Raw genomic sequence first — 17,005 nt, forward strand, 5'->3', positions numbered from 1 at the left:
TGTGGAATGTAAATAAAATGCTTTAGATGGATGGGAGGTTAGGGCAAAGAATAAAACAAAACATGTAATATTTGTATATACTTTTATAATTTTAATTTATAATTATATATATATATATATATTTATATATAATTTTATAAATAATTTTATATATTTTATAATCTTAGGACTATTTTAATTGTTATCTCTTCCAAAATACTTGTTATTTCAGAGTTATCAACCAGTGGTAGTGAGAAAAATGACTTTCCTATTGTGAATTACTCATTTTTAAGATGAATATACAGAAAAATGGCAGATCAAAATCTTACTATCATGGAAGAATTTATTCTCTTGGGATTTTCTGAATTTCCCAATATCCAAGGATTTCTTTTTGTTTTGTTTTTATTCATCTATATAAGTATCCTACTAGGGAATTCCCTCATCATTGTAATCACCAATGTGGAACCAGCTCTTCAAACACCCATGTATTACTTCCTTGGAAACTTCTCTTTTCTGGAAATTTGTTACACATCAGTCACCCTACCCAGAATGCTTATGAATCTTTGGAGTCAAAAGAGAAACATTTCTTTAGTGTCATGTGCTGTACAAATGTGTTTCTTTCTTATTCTGGCTGCTGTAGAAAGTTTCCTCCTAGCAGTGATGGCATATGATCGTTACATGGCAATCTGTAGGCCCCTTTATTATCCTCTAATCATGAACCACAAAATGTGTGTCCAAATGGTAATTGGTTCCTGGATCACTGGAATTCCAGTTTTAATAGGGCAGACATACCAAATCTTTTCTGTGCCCTTCTGTGGTTCTAACAAACTCAATCATGTTTTTTGTGACATGCCTCCATTAATGAAATTAACATGTGGAGACACATCTTGGGATAAGTTCTTTATTTATTTTGATTGTTTCCTATTTGGTTTGATTCCCTTTATCTTGATACTCTTCTCTTACATCAGAATCCTTAATGCCATTCTGAAACTCCCCTCTACCACTGGCAGATCCAAAGCATTCTCTACTTGCTCTTCTCATCTTATTGTTGTTTGCTTATTTTATGGTTCTGGTTTCATTGCATATCTACTATCTATGTCCAGTTACTCAGACCGAATGGAGAAGATCTCTCTAATATACATTATAGTGACACCAATGTTTAATCCTTTGATATATAGTCTGAGGAACAAGGACTTCACTAAGGCAATGAAAAAACATTTTGTTTTGATTTTTTTTTGAATGTGTACTTAAGTAAAGAGTAAAATATTTCAATTACACATCACTGTATCCTGATTCATTTTCCAAATTTTTACCTTTTTTCTCTTCTGTTTGACTTTCTAATTATCATTACCTTTAAGTTATCTTAAATCTTTTGGTATTTTTCCTCTCAATCCCTCCATGATATAAATAAATCATGGTATATGAATGTTATGGAATATTATTATTTTGTAAGAAATGATCAGCAGGATGATTTTAGAGAAGCCTGGAGAAACTTATATGAACTGATGCTAAATGAAATGAGTAAAAATAGAAGATCATTTAAAACAGCAACAAGAAGAGTATATGATGATCAATTCTGATCGATGTGGCTGTATTCAACAATGAATTCATTCAAACCACTTCCAATTTTTCACCGATGAGGAGAGCCATCTACAACCAGAGAGAGGACTGTGGGAACTGAGTGTGGATCACAACATAACATTTTCACTCTTTCTGTTGTTGTTGGCTTGCATTTTTTTTCTCCTTTTTTTTTTCTTTTTGATCCAATTTTTCTTGTACAAGATAACTGTGTACATACACATATATTAGATACATATACAATATACATATATATTGGATTTAAACGTATTTAATATGTATTGTATTACCTGCCATCTAGGGGAGAGGGTTGGGAAAATGAGGGGTTAATTTGGAACAGAAGGTTTTCATAAAATAAATTATAAAAACTTTTATATGTGATCAAAGAAAAAAACTTATTTTTTGCTCTCATTATAGTTGTTGTTCTTTTCAAACACTATTGATAAAGAACTATCTTTCTACGAAAAGTGTGGTTGGGCCAGTGAGATGTTACAATAAATAGGTTCTCTTGACTCTGAGGTCTCTGTCCTATGTTAGAACATACCTACAGACAATAACTGTGTTATCCTCTTGAAATCACTTAACCCTGATTGTTTTGAAAAAAATGAAAGATAATTATTACTTTAATGATCTAGTTTAGAGCTTCTTAAACTTTTTCCCATTCATTAGGCATTTTTGCCTGAGAAATATTTATGTGGTTCTAGGTATGTATATGTGTGTGTGTGTGTAATAAGTATGCAAATTAAATATTTACAGAAAGTAAATAATAATTTCACAACATGCACATTCAATTGAGACCCCCATATGGAGTCAACAATACCCAGTTTAAATAACAAGCTGGGATTTAGATCAAAATCATGCAGTATTTATAATGGGCACATATGAGGAGAGCCATAATACTGGCAAGGATAATGATGACAAGAAGAATATGACATTATTGAGAGATTCTACCTAATTTTGAGAGAGAGTTATTTCTCTTTCTGTTTTTTTTTTTTTTCCTAACTTGAAATCAGATTATTAATGATTTTTTTTTCAAAGTGTATTGGATTAGCTTTCTTGTAAATTGGAAGCATACTTGTACACTACTTAATGTGATTTCTTTTGTTGTTTGTTTTTGTAAATATGCCAGGATTTAGGGATCGAAAACTTTCTCTTTTGGTTTTCAGTCTCTATGAGATTAGCAGATAAAACTTTATGTCAATTGAAGCTATTCAATGAAATCACAGCAATTTGTTTATTTACTTAAGATCTAAACCACTGAGAAGGAATAAAATTATACTGGTTTTCTAAACTATTGGTTTTGGAGAAGTCTTTTTTATCAGATTTTCATCATTTTTTTAAATTAGATATATTATTTAAACATAATGATCTAAATGTGGGTCAATAGCTTGCAAACATCAGTCCAGAAGAGCAGTAACCAGAGTTTGTCTCAGATCATAGCATTTAGAATTTAGAATACACTGAAGGTTTGTAAATTCCAAGCTCAAACCAAGCCAGAATATCTTGAAGACCTGCCATTCATTACAAAGATAAAGCAGTAACCAGATCTAAGAGAATATAAAATAAGATACAACAAAGTATTCTTTCCAAAATTGTGCAGTCTCCATTAAGTAAAAAAATCCAAATACAGGAAGACATTCCTAAAATATGACTTAGCAACAACCACAAAAAAAAAATAATAATAATAACAATAATAATTAAAAAAAAAAAAAACTTCTATGAGCTAGGATTTATTTCACTGACTTCCAAAGGAAAATAAAATAAGAAAATGACATAAAAATATCTTAAGCAAAGCCTCAATAGAGAAAAAGACATGTTGGCCTCAAATTCAAACAGATTAACTAGAATAAATGGCAGAAAATATTTTTTAAATTAAAAAGTAGAATATAATAATATTATAAAAACAATATTTCTGAAAAAATCAACTCTTACCAAAAGAATCACTGTGCTGACCTTACTGTTAGATATTTAGGTAACCTAGACAGTCAATCAGCACTATGCCAGAAATTGAACCACATTCATTTGAATTATGGGGAAAATTCTCAAGATCTTCTAGTAGACAAAGGAACAGTCACTGTGATCCTTAATCAGACTAAACTGCCAAGAATTCAAACCCTTTGGTAAAGTTCACAACTCCAATGGGCTAGTCATGTTGTTTGAATGCCAATATAAATTTTCCTAAACTATTATTTTAGGAAGTATTCACACTAGGCAAGAACATAGGGCCAGAACTTAAAACAACGTGATAAGTCATTGGAACTGATAGACACATGGTGCTTAACAGTCCTCTAGTTCAGTACTTAGTACTTACTATAGTTCTACAAAATGCATACCTTTAATAAGAGAGCATATAAACTCACACAAACACAGCAGAATAAGAACTAGGGGAAGATCAGAGAAGTGGTGGCAGGCTGTCTTCCATCACTTCTCCACTGAAACCAAGATCCAGAAGATCTCCAGAAAAACTAACTGAGCCCCAAGTGAAGGAGACAAGACTTTGAAGGAGAAAATAAAGGATTTGGATCTTAATCCCTGGCTTCACTTGTGGTAATTATTGAACGGAAAGGAAGGCTTCTCCCAGAAACCCCCAAAGAAACAGAAACAGAGAACATGACATTTTAGAGAGAATATTACACTTACAATTATCAGAAGTGATACATGTACACTCTCAAGGTGTTTCTAAAGAACTTTGGTAATGCTTGTGAGAAATGAGACTCACTGGCACAGTATATTTCAGCATATTATTCCTGCATTAAAGAAGGTGCTAGCCTCTATGAACAAAACAAAATTTCAGTAGTTAAAAAAAAAAAAAAAAAGAAAAAAGAAAAGAAAAGAAAAAGAAATGTGCAAATTTTAAGATATCCCTGTCTGAAAAGGTTTTACAGACTATTTTTGCCTTTTGAGATCATATTGATATGATCAGCCATAGACGCACACACTGCACATTGGTCCTGACATCATGCCATTTTGGTCACCTGTGACTGAGCTAGAAGGACCAATAACAACAGACGATAAAACTTCTTGAGGGAAGGAGTAATAATTTCCCTCTTTTTGTATGTACATACATTAACACTATGCCTGACAAGTAGTAAGCACTTATTAATGTTGGTTGATTGAGCCAGATCCTCATAACAAATATGTCTAACCAGGAAAGCCTAAAGCCTACTTGAAAAGACTTTTAAGAGTCATTTAAAAAAAAAAAAAATTCAGTTTCATCCCTCACATGTTAGAAAATGGCAAATACTAAATAGTAAGACCTGATTGGTTTACTTCTATACTTATGAACATGATAGAGAAAATATCAACATTTCCAATTATACTTACAAGTATACCATATTTACATTTTTTAGAGCTGATTGTTAAACATTTACAATGTGTTCCTACATTAAGCCACCACCAAATTTTAATGAATATCAAGACTACTGTGATCAATTGACTAATATTTAGACCTAGAAATAACGACAGAGACAATATAACTCAAAACTCTAGCTTTAGAAAACAAAATAACAACTAGAGAATTGATATAAGTTCCCCTAAGATCATGTATATATTTATGAGGAGATCTGGGATTTAAAACCATTTTCCTTTGGATTCTTTTGTTACTTTATTGTTTGACCTTTTCCCAGCTCAAATTCCTCTGGTGGTTTATCCCAAAGCCTGAGGGAAGAATCCTATTTAGTGATTTTTCCACAGATAAAACTTAGGGAGAAGATAGGATTGATCACTAATTTTTGCATTTTCTTTTCTCACTCAGTGAACAGAATGTGGCTGAAATTCCATTTTCTGCAGAAAGCCTTTCCTAATCTTCCTTAATCTTAAGTACTTCCCAATGACATTGTTTTAGATACAGTGTAGAAAATAACAAAAGCTAAAAAGTCTTTTCTTTCAAGGAAGTAACAATCTAGCCAGGTGAGATAGCATGTACACATATAGATATTATAGACAACACTGTGAAACATTGTCTTATGAGGAAGATATATGTATCTAAAAGGATCAGATAAGTTTTCATGTAGCAAGTGGTATTTGCATTAAGCTTTGAAGAACACTGAATTCTAAGAGGTAGAACTTAAAGGAAAGGCAATATACAAATAGGCATGAAGTAGTGTAAACACCAAGAAGATTGTCATTTATTTGGAACAATATTAAAACCAGTTTTAGTTTTATAGAAACAGTCAACGCACATTTGTTAAGTATTTACTGTGTATCTGGAACTGTCAAGCATTGAGGATAGAAATATGAAAAGGAAAAAAAAAAAAGGTGTCTACACTCTACATGCAAATTTATGGGAAAACAATATACAAAAAGGAAATTGAAAGGAAAAAGGGAAGTTAATTGCCACAGGATCATGATGAACTTTAAAGGAGTGCATGCATGTGGGAATAAGGATTTCTAAAATTAGGATTGCATAGTCTCGAAAATAGAACTTTGAGGAGGAATTTCTGTGTTTCTCTTAGCTGAATCACAAAAAAATGAATATGGCCATTTTAAGATCCAAAAACATATGCTTTGTTACCCTATTTTAAGTCTTTGTTTGCCTCTCAGGCATCTTGATTCACACTAACCTGAATTTTTCAGAAACTTTCAAATTTCTCTCTACATGAGTCCTTATGTTTCCCAAACTCCCAGAGTTTCAGATTTCTTCTCAGGGGTTCTGGAATCATTGAAACGATGGTCTAACACCACATGGCTTGACTTGGGGAAATCTTGGGAAATCCACTTTGCATTTAAAAAATTTACCCCTTCCCAATATGAACAGTTCACTTGGATTTAGGGGAGAGTACAAAATTTGGGAAGAGATAATAACCATTGCCATTTTTCTTTCTGAAAGGAACTTGTGTCTCCATCTTAACTGTCTTAGATTCCCCAATATTGAGTGGAGTTTTTGAAGGGTAAAATGAGTTTTCTCCCAAAAATATGACCTAAATTATTGTGTCTAAATTTAAATGGTATATGATAGAATTACTTTCAATTGATGCATTTGGGAAAGAGATTTTAGAAATATGTATACATTAATATTGAAGTATTGTTCCTAGAAATTAAAATCTGTATTTGATTTTTAATATTTTAAAGGGTGTTAAAGCAGGTTTGGTAACTTACCTAAAGAAGTCACATGTTTGTATTTCCTAAGTGGAAGAAATATATTTAAGATACTATGTTGCTTTCTAAATTATATATTCTTCGTAATTAAGAAAACCTACAAACACACAAACAAACAAACAAAAAAACAGCCAGATTTGTGCTGGAAGGCCCAGATCTGTTGGTGCCATATGGCATCCCATTGGCACTTCCCAGAATTGTATGGCTCTTCAGTCCAACTTTTTCTGGGAACCCAGATTTGCTAGCAATCAGACCAGACAGAAACTTATCTGTAGGGGTTTCAAACCAGATTCTCTGCTGGTAAAATTTGAGATTAGAAACCACAAAATAAAGGTGTCTGTGGTGAGTTCTTGCTGCAGCTGGAACTGCTCACTCCATGGGATTCTGGAAGAAACCAGATGTTGGCTTCCCTAAAAGAGTCTAGGAACAGCTAGCTCAAGTCTCTTTTGTGAACTGATCCGTTGATTTTTTTCAACTGCTATTGTATCCTCTTGTTCTACCACATTGGGACCATTTTTCTTGATAAGTATTTGAAAGATGATGTCTAGTCTTGCCCCTGTGTCGCTCTGTCTCTCTGTTTCTCTTTCTCTGTATGTCTCTCTGTATGTCTCTGTCTCTCTATCTCTTTCTCTGTCTCTGTCTATCTTTCTTTTTGGATCATGACTTTCAGGTGATCCAATCTTTTTTTTTTTTTTTTCTTTTTCCTAAGGCATTTGAGGTTAAGTGAATTGCTCAGTGTCACAAGCTAGGAAGTGTAACAATCAGATATTTCACATTGTCCTATATTTTTTTCATTCATTTGTTTCATTTTTTCCTTATTTTTAATGAAGTCATAAGCTTCCTTTGGCAAATTCTAATTTTTATTCATTGCATTTACTGACTTTATACCCTCATCTTAGCTCTACCTCTGGTGCTTTTTACTCACCAAATATGAACTAATACATCATGAAGAGAACAGAATCAGGAGAACATTGTTCATAGTAACAGCAATATTTTTTGATGAAGAATTGTGAATGAATTAGTTATTTTCAGCAGTACAATGAATCAAGAAATTCCCCCCAAAATCTAATGATGTAGAATACCACCTATCTCTAAAAAAAAAAAAAAAAAAAAAAAAAAAAATTGATATTGTTTGAATACAGAATGAGCCATGCTATTTGTTGCTTACTAGAAGAAAAAATGTGTGAGGTAAGGACAGCTAGTTTCATCATCCTCAAATTTTGAATTAGAGATAATAAAAGTGAGGCTAAAGTCAAGTGAATTATATAAAACTTTTAAGTGTTGGAAACTCAGATAGAAATCATTAAAGCCAAACACACTGTAAGGGTCCTTTGACTCCAAGCCCAGCGATCTTTCCATTAGTTCATGTTTTCTTATTAATAGATGGTTATAGCACTGGACTTACAGCCTAATGATGTCACTACTCATTAAAAAGGGAATTCTGCCAGGCAGAGAAATTGTCTCCAGAGAGGAGAGTAGGTCAAGAATCCTTTCTATTTAAGAACTCTGGCTGCATTCAACTCAATATCATTTTTGTAATATTTTGATAGAAGTTTGTTGTGTTACATAATCTGTGATGTTTCAAAATTATTAATACTTAAAAAAGAGAATTTGATGCAGAAAGATCAGCTTTGAGTGTGAGTGCAAACAGGGTTAAGTAGAAATTACAAACTTAGTAGGCTGTTCTTGGACAAATCATACTTCTATTCTGATCCTTCTTATGTAAAATCAGAAGATAACACAAGATAAGACTGTTAAAGAACTTTAAAACCTGGAGCAATCATTGGATTTCCTAACACAAGAAGAGACTAATGGACAATGGGCTTATGAACATTTATAAATTCTTAATTTGTGATTTGATCATGTTATTTGTTACATCCTTCTAGCATGTATTATGTTACTATGTTACTATGTTTTTATATAAATATGTGTAATACCTCTCATACTGATGAAATTATGTTTCAAGCCCATGACCATCCTATGTTCTAAATCAAAAGAAAGGGGGGAGATGTTAGGATTACAAGGTGAGAACTCAAGTTGTCTAAACAATTCTCTAGCCCAGAATTCCCACCTTTAGGAGTTTACACCTTTAGACTTCTGAAAAGGAGTTTACACATTTAAAGGAGTTTACACCTTTAAAAGGAGCAAGTTCATTGGTTGAAGTATTTCCCATAAGCCCCTGAGTTATAACATGCTCATTCTCTGGGAGGATAAAAGAAGACAACATGGAGCCTGGTAAGCAGTCTGGATTTGGGAAGGACTAGAGCTGGAGGAGATTCAGAGCCAGCATTCAAGAAGAAGAAGGAGAGGCTGGCTGGAGAAGAAAACCAGGAAACCTGCTCAGAGAGGAAAAGATTCTATAGAAAAGAAACCTGTTCCCCGAGAAGGATTCGAACTGAGAGACTATCAGAACTTGACAAAGCAGGACTATACTGAGAGGCACTGAGGAAGCCGCCCCAGGAGCCACACCAGGCAGTGACTACAGCCAGATTCCGGACAGGGAAAGAGCCATGAAGAGCACCAAGAACCCGCTGTTGGACGGCAAGGAGCACTACCTGACGCTGGGGGACAGCTTCAAGAAGAGGCCCAAGTCCTCATTCCACACGATCCGCTATGATTTAAAGCCGGCCACTGTAGACCCATCTGGGGAAGGCGAGCTCCAGGTGGGCAAGGGAGACGAGGTCAGGGTCTGGCTGCCTCACTTCCCTGGCGCTGCAGCCCCAAAGACTGACTTCAAAGGAAAAAAAAGACCCTATGAGAGAGACTGTATTCTCATCATTAATCACGATACCGGCGAATGTGTGTTGGAAAAACTTAGCAGCAGCGTTCAGGTCAAGAAGATGAGAACTGAGGGAGGGAGCAAAACCCAGGCAAGAGTGGAACCTCCCCCTGCACGGGCACTGCCTACTCCCATAGCATTCCGAGACTCAGGGAAGACACCTGTTGGACCAAAACCTTGTCCTGTGAAAGAAGATCCTCCCGGGGAACTCCAGTTGGAGGACATTAAGAGAGAGCTAAGAGCCGCGCTGGAGCAGATGGAGATCCTCAGAGACAGCAGCTCCTCAGACTCTGAGAGCTCCAACAATGAAGATGAGGAGCCCGCCCCCAGTAACTCGGCCTCCCAGCATCCTCCTCTCCCTCACAGAATCCCTGTGGCAAACCAAAGCAGCCAGCTCCCCGAGAAAAACCGGCTGATGAGCATCCTGCAAGAAGATTTACAACTGAGTGACTCTGAGAGCTCCAGCACTGAAGACCAGGAGCCTGTCACAGCCAAAGCCTCCTCCTCCCAGCGTCCTCCTCTGCAGTTACCTCACAGAAGCCCTATGGAGAACAGCAGCAGCCGGCTCCCTGGGAATCACCAGCTGATGAGCATATTGCAACAAGATTTACAACTCACTGACTCTGACAGTGACAGCAATGTCTAGAGTTGAGACTTCCTGCATCTGTCTTTAGTAGAAAGAACATCCAGAATGATGGAGGACACAAGAGAAACCCACCCCCAAGGAAAGCATTTGGCCCTTAGTGAGCCCTGAGTCTCACTGAACCTGAGCAGAGTACAAGTGCACTTGTATATATTATGGGAATACATTTTTACCTAAAAATCTGGGTAGCATAAAAAAATAAATAAATAAATAATAAAATAAAAACAACTTCCCAGATCTATTAGAATTGTAAGACAAAGTAAAAAGAGAAACCCTCACTCAATCACTTTTTTTTTTTTAACGAGAAGAGCAATTTATTTTTTTTTAAATTTTTATTTTATACTCAATCACTTTCACCTTCTGAAAGAAACCCCAAATCAGAAATACTCAAATACAGAGTATTCAAATCAAAGAAAAAAAAAATAATGTTGTGAACAGCCAAAAACAGTTCAAGGATCAAGGAACCACAGTCAGGATTGCAGAGGACTGTTGTAACTACTGACTTTAACTTATTTAACATATATTGTTCTACCTTCCATCTAGGGGAGGGGTAGAGGGAAGGGAGGGGAAGAGTTGGAAGAAAAGGTTTTTCAAGGTAATTGCTGAAAAATTACCTTGATAATATATTGAAAAATACATCTTGTAAATAAAAAGCTACTAAAAAAAAAAAAAAAAAAAGTAGTGACCTGCTTTCTCAAAGGGATAACAGTAGGAGGTTTGCTGATGGTTGTGGGATGCAAGTGTTTAATAATTTTGCTCATATAATTCCTGATAAATTCCCAAATATTTTATACTCTCAACATTTGTTTGGAATGGAATTTCTCTTTGTATCTCTTGCTGTTGCATTTTGTTCGTTATGTATAAAAATGCTAAGGATTTATGCAGATTTATTTTGTATCCAGCAACTTTGCTAAACTTGTGAATTATTTCTAATAACTTTTTATTAGAATCTCTGGGGTTTTCTAAGTATAGCATCATATCATCTGCAAAGAGTGACAGTTTGATTTCCTCATTACCTACTCTTATTCCTTTAAACTCTTTCTCGACTCTTATTGCCGAGGCTAGCGTTTCTAGTACTATATTGAATAGTAATGGTGATAGTGGGCAACCTTGTTTCACTCCTGATCTTACTGGGAAAGGTTCCAGTTTATCTCCATTGCATATTATACTTACTGACGGTTTTAAATATATGCTCCTGATTATTCTACGGACTAGTCCATTTTTTCCTATACTCTCAAGTGTTTTTAGTAGGAATGGGTGTTGGATTTTACCAAATGCTTTTTCTGCATCTATTGATCATATGTTTTTATTAATTTGATGATTAATATGGTAATTATACTAATAGTTTTCCTAATGTTAAACCAGCCCTGTATTCCTGTTATAAATCCTACTTGATCATTCTGTATTATCCTGGAGATGATTTTCTGAACTCTTTTTGCTAATATCTTATTTAAGATTTTAGCATCAATATTCATTTAAGAAATTGGTCTATAGTTTACTTTCTCAGTTTTTGATCTACCTGGTTTAGGTATCAATATCATGTCTGTGTTTTAAAAGGAGTTTGCTAGGACTCCTGCACTCCCTATTTTTTCAAATAGTTTATATAACATTGGGGCTACTTGTTCTTTAAATGTTTGGTAGAATTCACATGTAAATCCATCTGGTCCTGGGGATTATTTCCTGGGGAGTTGATTAATAGCTTGTTCTATTTCTTTTTCTGAAATGGGACTATTGAAATAATTTATCGCCTCCTCTGTTAATCTAGGAAGCTTATATATTTTTTTAAATTAATAATTTTTATTATATATATATATATATATATTTTATAATATTATCCCTTGTATTCATTTTTCCAAATTATCCCTCCCTCCCTCTATTCCCTCCCCCCGATGACAGGCAATCCCATACATTTTACATGTGTTACAATATAGTCTAGATACAATACATGTGTGTGAATATCATTTTCTTGTTGAACAATAAACTTTAGATTCTGAAGGTACATGTAACCTGGGCAGACAGATATTAGTGCTAACAATTTACATTCACTTCCCATTGTTCCTTCTCTGGGTGTAGCTATCTCTGTCCATCATTGATCAACTGGAAGTGAGTTGGATCTTCTTTATGTTGAAGATTTCCACTTCCATCAGAATACATCCTCATACAGTATTGTTGTTGAAGTGTACAGTGATCTTCTGGTTCTGCTCATTTCACTCAGCATCAGTTGATTTAAGTCTCTCCAGGCCTCTCTGTATTCCTCCTGCTGGTCATTTCTTACAGAGCAATAATATTCCATAACCTTCATATACCATAATTTACCCAACCATTCAACAACTGATGGACATCCATTCATCTTCCAGTTTCTAGCTACTACAAAAAGAGCTGCCACAAACATTTTGGTACATACATGTCTCTTTCTGCTCTTTAGTATTTCTTTGGGATATAAGCCCAGTAGTAGCGCTGCTGGGTCAAAGGGTATGCACAGTTTGATAACTTTCTGGGCATAATTCCAGATTGCTCTCCAGAATGGCTGGATTCTTTCACAACTCCACCAGCAATGTATTAGTGTCCCAGTTTCCCCACATCCCCTCCAACATTCATCATTATTTGTTCCTGTCATCTTAGCCAATCTGACAGGTGTGTAGTGGTATCTCAGAGTTGTATTAATTTGCATTTCTCTGATCAATAGTGATTTGGAACACTCTTTCATGTGAGTGGATATAGTTTCAATTTCTTCCTCTGAGAATTGTCTGTTCATATCCTTTGACCATTTATCAATTGGAGAATGGTTCAGTTTCTTATAAATTAGGGTCAGTTCTCTATATATTTTGGAAATGAGACCTTTGTCAGAACCTTTACTTTTAAAAATATTTTCCCAATTTGTTACTTCCCTTCTAATATTGTTTGAATTGGTATTGTTTGTACAGAAACTTTTTAGTTTGATGTAATCAAAATCTTCTATTTTGTGATCAATAATGATCTCTAGTTCTCCTCTGGTCATAAAATCCTTCCTCCTCCACAGGTCTGAGAGGTAGACTATTTTCTGTTTCTCTAATCTATTTATGATCTCATTCTTTATGCCTAAATCATGGACCCATTTTGATCTTATCTTGGTATATCGTGGTAAGTGTGGATCCATATCTGATTTCTGCCATACTAATTTCCAGTTTTCCCTACAGTTTTTTTTTTCCAAATAATGAAATTTTGTCCCTAATGTTGGTATGTTTGGGTTTGTCAAAGATTAGATTGCTATAGATGTACCCTTTTTTGACCTTTGTATCTAATCTATTCCACTGATCTACCATTCTATTTCTTAGCCAGTACCAAATGGTTTTAGTGACTGCTGCTATATAATATAGCTTTAGATCAGATACACTTAGACCACCTTCCTCTGACTTTTTTTTCATTAGTTCCCTTGCAATTCTCGACCTTTTATTCTTCCATATGAATTTTGTTGTTATTTTTTCTAGGTCATTAAAATAGTTTCTTGGGAGTCTGATTGGTATAGCACTAAATAAATAGATTAGTTTGGGGAGTATTGTCATCTTTATTATATCCGCTCGGCCTATCCAAGAGAACTGAATGTCTTTCCAATTATTTAAATCTGACTTTATTTTTGTGGCAAGTGTTTTGTAATTTTTCTCATATAATTCCTGACTATTCTTTGGTAGATGGATACCCAAATACTTTATACTCTCAACATTTGTTTGGAATGGAATTTCTCTTTGTATCTCTTGCTGTTGCATTTTGTTGGTGATATATAAAAATGCTGAGGATTTATGTGGATTTATTTTGTATCCTGCCACTTTGCTGAAATTTTGAATTATTTCTAATAGCTTTTTAGCAGAGTCTTTGGGGTTCTCTAAGTATACCATCATGTCATCTGCAAAAAGTGATAGTTTGATTTCCTCATTTCCTACTCTAATTCCTTGTATCCCTTTATCGGCTCTTATTGCGGAAGCTAGCATTTCTAGTACTATATTAAATAGTAATGGTGATAGTGGGCAACCTTGTTTCACTCCTGATCTTACTGGGAAAGGTTGCAGTTTATTGCTATTGCATATTATGCTTACTGACAGTCTTAAATATATGCTCCTGATTATTCTAAGGAATAATCCATTTATTCCTATACTCTCAAGAGTTTTTAGTAGGAATGGATGTTGGATTTTGTCAAATGCTTTTTCTGCATCTATTGAGATGATCATATGGATTTTATTAATTTGATTATTAATATGGTCAATTATACTAATAGTTTTCCTAATATTAAACCAGCCCCGCATTCCTTGTATGAATCCTACTTGATCATAGTGTATTATCCTGGGGATGATTTTCTGAAGTCTTTTTGCTAATATCTTATTAAAATTTTAGCATCAATATTCATTAAGGAAATTGGTCTATAATTTTCTTTCTCAGTTTTCGATCGACCTGGTTTACGTATCAGTACCATGTCTGTGTCATAAAAGGAGTTTGGTAGGACTCCTTCATCCCCTATTTTTTTCAAATAGTTTATATAGCATTGGAGCTATTTGTTCTTTAAATGTTTGGTAGAATTCACATGTAAATCCATCTGGTCCTGGGGACTTTTTCTTAGGAAGTTGATTAATAGGTGGTTCTATTTTTTTTTTTTTTCTGAATTGGGACTATTTAAGGAATTTATTTCCTCCTCTGTTCATCTAGGAAGCCTATATTTTTGGAGGAAGTCATCCATTTCACTTATGTTATCAAATTTATTGGCATAAAGTTGGGCAAAGTAACTCTTATTATTTCTCTAATTTCCTCTTCATTGGTGGAAAGATCCCCCTTTTCATTTATAAGACTAACAATTTGATTTTCCTCTTTCTTTTTTCTGATCAGATTTACCAAAGTTTTATCTATTTTATTAGCTTTTTCATAAAACCAACTCTTGGTTTTATTTATTAATTCAATAGTTTTTTTACTTTCAATATTATTGATTTCTCCTTTTAATTTTTGTATTTCAAATTTAATTTTTGGTTGGGGGTTGTTAATTTGGTGTTTTTCTAGCCTTTTAAATTGCAAGCCCAATTCGTTAATCTTCTCTTTCTCTTTTTTCTTCAAATAAGCCTCTAAAGATCTAAAATTTCTCCTTATTACTGCTTTAGCTGCATCCCAAAGATTTTGGTATGATGTCTCATCATTGTCATTATCTTGAGTGAAATTATTAATTGTTTCTATAATTTGCTCTTTCACCCAGTCATTCTTGAAGATGAGATTATTCAGTTACCAAGTACTTTTTTGGTCTATTTACCCGTAACTTTTTACTGAATGTAGATTTTATTGCATTGTGGTCTGAGAAGAAGGCATTTATTATTTATGCCTTCCTACATTTAATTTTGAGATCTTTATGTCCTAAGATATGGTCAATTTTTGTATAGGATCCATGAACTGCTGAGAAGAAAGTATATTCCTTTCTATTGCCATTCAGTTTTCTCCAAAGGTCTATCATACCTAGTTTTTCTAATGTTCTATTTACTTTTTAAATTTCTTTCTTATTTGTTTTGTGGTTTGATTTGTCTAAATCTGAGAGTGCAAGGTTGAGATCTCCCACTATTATAGTTTTACTGTATTTCTTCTTGCAACTCTCTTAACTTTTCCTTTAGGAAGTTAGATGCTATACCACTTGGTGCATATATGTTTAGTATTGGTTTGTCTTCATTATTTATGCTACCTTTCAGCAGGATATAGTTTCCTTCCTTATCTCTTTTAATTAGATTAACTTCTGCTTTTGCTTGATCTGAGATAAGTATGGCTACCCCTGCTTTTTTGGCTTTACCTGAAGCGTAATAGATTCTGCTCCAACCTTTTACCTTTACTCTATAAGTATCTCCCTGCTTTAAGTGTGTTTCCTGCAGACAACATATTGTAGGGTTCTGATTTTTGATCCAGTCTGCTATCCTTCTCTGTTTGATGGGAGCGTTCATCCCATTCACATTTACAGTTAAAATTACTAATTCTGTATTTCCTGCCGTCATATTATCCTTAGATTATGCTTTTTCCCTTGACCCCCCTGAACCCCTTCCCCAATATTTAATTTATAGACCCCCCCTTGTGATGCGCAACCCTCCCCCTTTTTTTTAGTATCCCTCCCCCCTCCCTCCTATTCCCTTCCATTATTCTCCTTTTCCTTTTCCCTTTTCCTCTCCCCTCTTTTAATGAGGTGATAGAGAATTCTCTGAAAAACAAATATGTCAATTATTTACTCTTTGAGCCTCTTCTTATGAGAGTAAGATTTACACAATGATTCTCCCCCTCTCTAAATTCCCTCAGATATGGTGTGTTTTCTATGCCTCTTTCTGGGATGTACTTTCCCTCTTTTTATCACTCCCTCCCCTTTTTCTGATACTACCCTCTTTCCTTTACTACACCCCCTCCTTTTTTTTTTCTTTTATATCAGTAAAATCAAATTATCCATGCGTACTTTCTCTATACCCACAACTGAGATACAGTACTCAAGGGTTATGTGTACCTTTTTCTGTTTCTCTTCAGTCTTGTGGATGTAGATCAAATTTTTTGTTTAATTCTGTTTTTTTTTTTTTTTTTTTTTTTTTTTTTTTTTTAGAAACATATGGAATTCCTCTATTTCATTGAATGACCATCTTCTTCCATTGAAAAAAGATGCTAAATTTAGCTGGGTAGTTTATTCTTGGTTGCAATCCTTGATCTTTTGCCTTTTGGAATATCAGGTTCCAGGCCCTTCTATCTTTTAATGTGGAGGCAGCCAGATCTTGTGTGACCCTTATTTTGGCACCTTGGTATTTAAATTGTTGTTTTTTTTTTTCTAGCTGCTTGCAGGATTTTCTCCTTTGTGTGGTAATTCTGCAGCTTAGCCACAATATTCCGTTTTGTTATTTTTTTAGGGTCTATTTCAGAAGGAGTTCGATGAATCCTTTCAACATCTACTTTCCCTTCTGTTT

At 34.3% G+C, this 17,005-nt stretch overlaps 1 protein-coding gene and 1 pseudogene across 1 annotated transcript; both read left to right on the top strand.

Annotated features, from left to right (window-relative positions):
- The first annotated feature begins 288 nt into the window (after positions 1-288).
- Positions 289-1,218, top strand: LOC141547490 (olfactory receptor 10AG1-like). Its single transcript, XM_074275890.1, has one exon. The coding sequence runs from the start codon at positions 289-291 to the stop codon at positions 1,216-1,218; it is 930 nt and encodes a 309-aa protein (XP_074131991.1).
- A 7,931-nt stretch (positions 1,219-9,149) lies between these two features.
- Positions 9,150-10,079, top strand: LOC141547491 (ELL-associated factor 1 pseudogene; annotated as a pseudogene).
- Positions 10,080-17,005: the final 6,926 nt, after the last annotated feature.

This window comes from Sminthopsis crassicaudata, chromosome 6, assembly GCF_048593235.1.
Source record: "Sminthopsis crassicaudata isolate SCR6 chromosome 6, ASM4859323v1, whole genome shotgun sequence".
Classification (NCBI taxonomy): Eukaryota; Metazoa; Chordata; class Mammalia; order Dasyuromorphia; family Dasyuridae; genus Sminthopsis; species Sminthopsis crassicaudata.

Excerpts from the sequence above, each read along its gene's own strand:
- LOC141547490 (XM_074275890.1), top strand. The coding sequence starts at position 289 with ATGGCAGATCAAAATCTTACTATCATGGAAGAATTTATTCTCTTGGGA.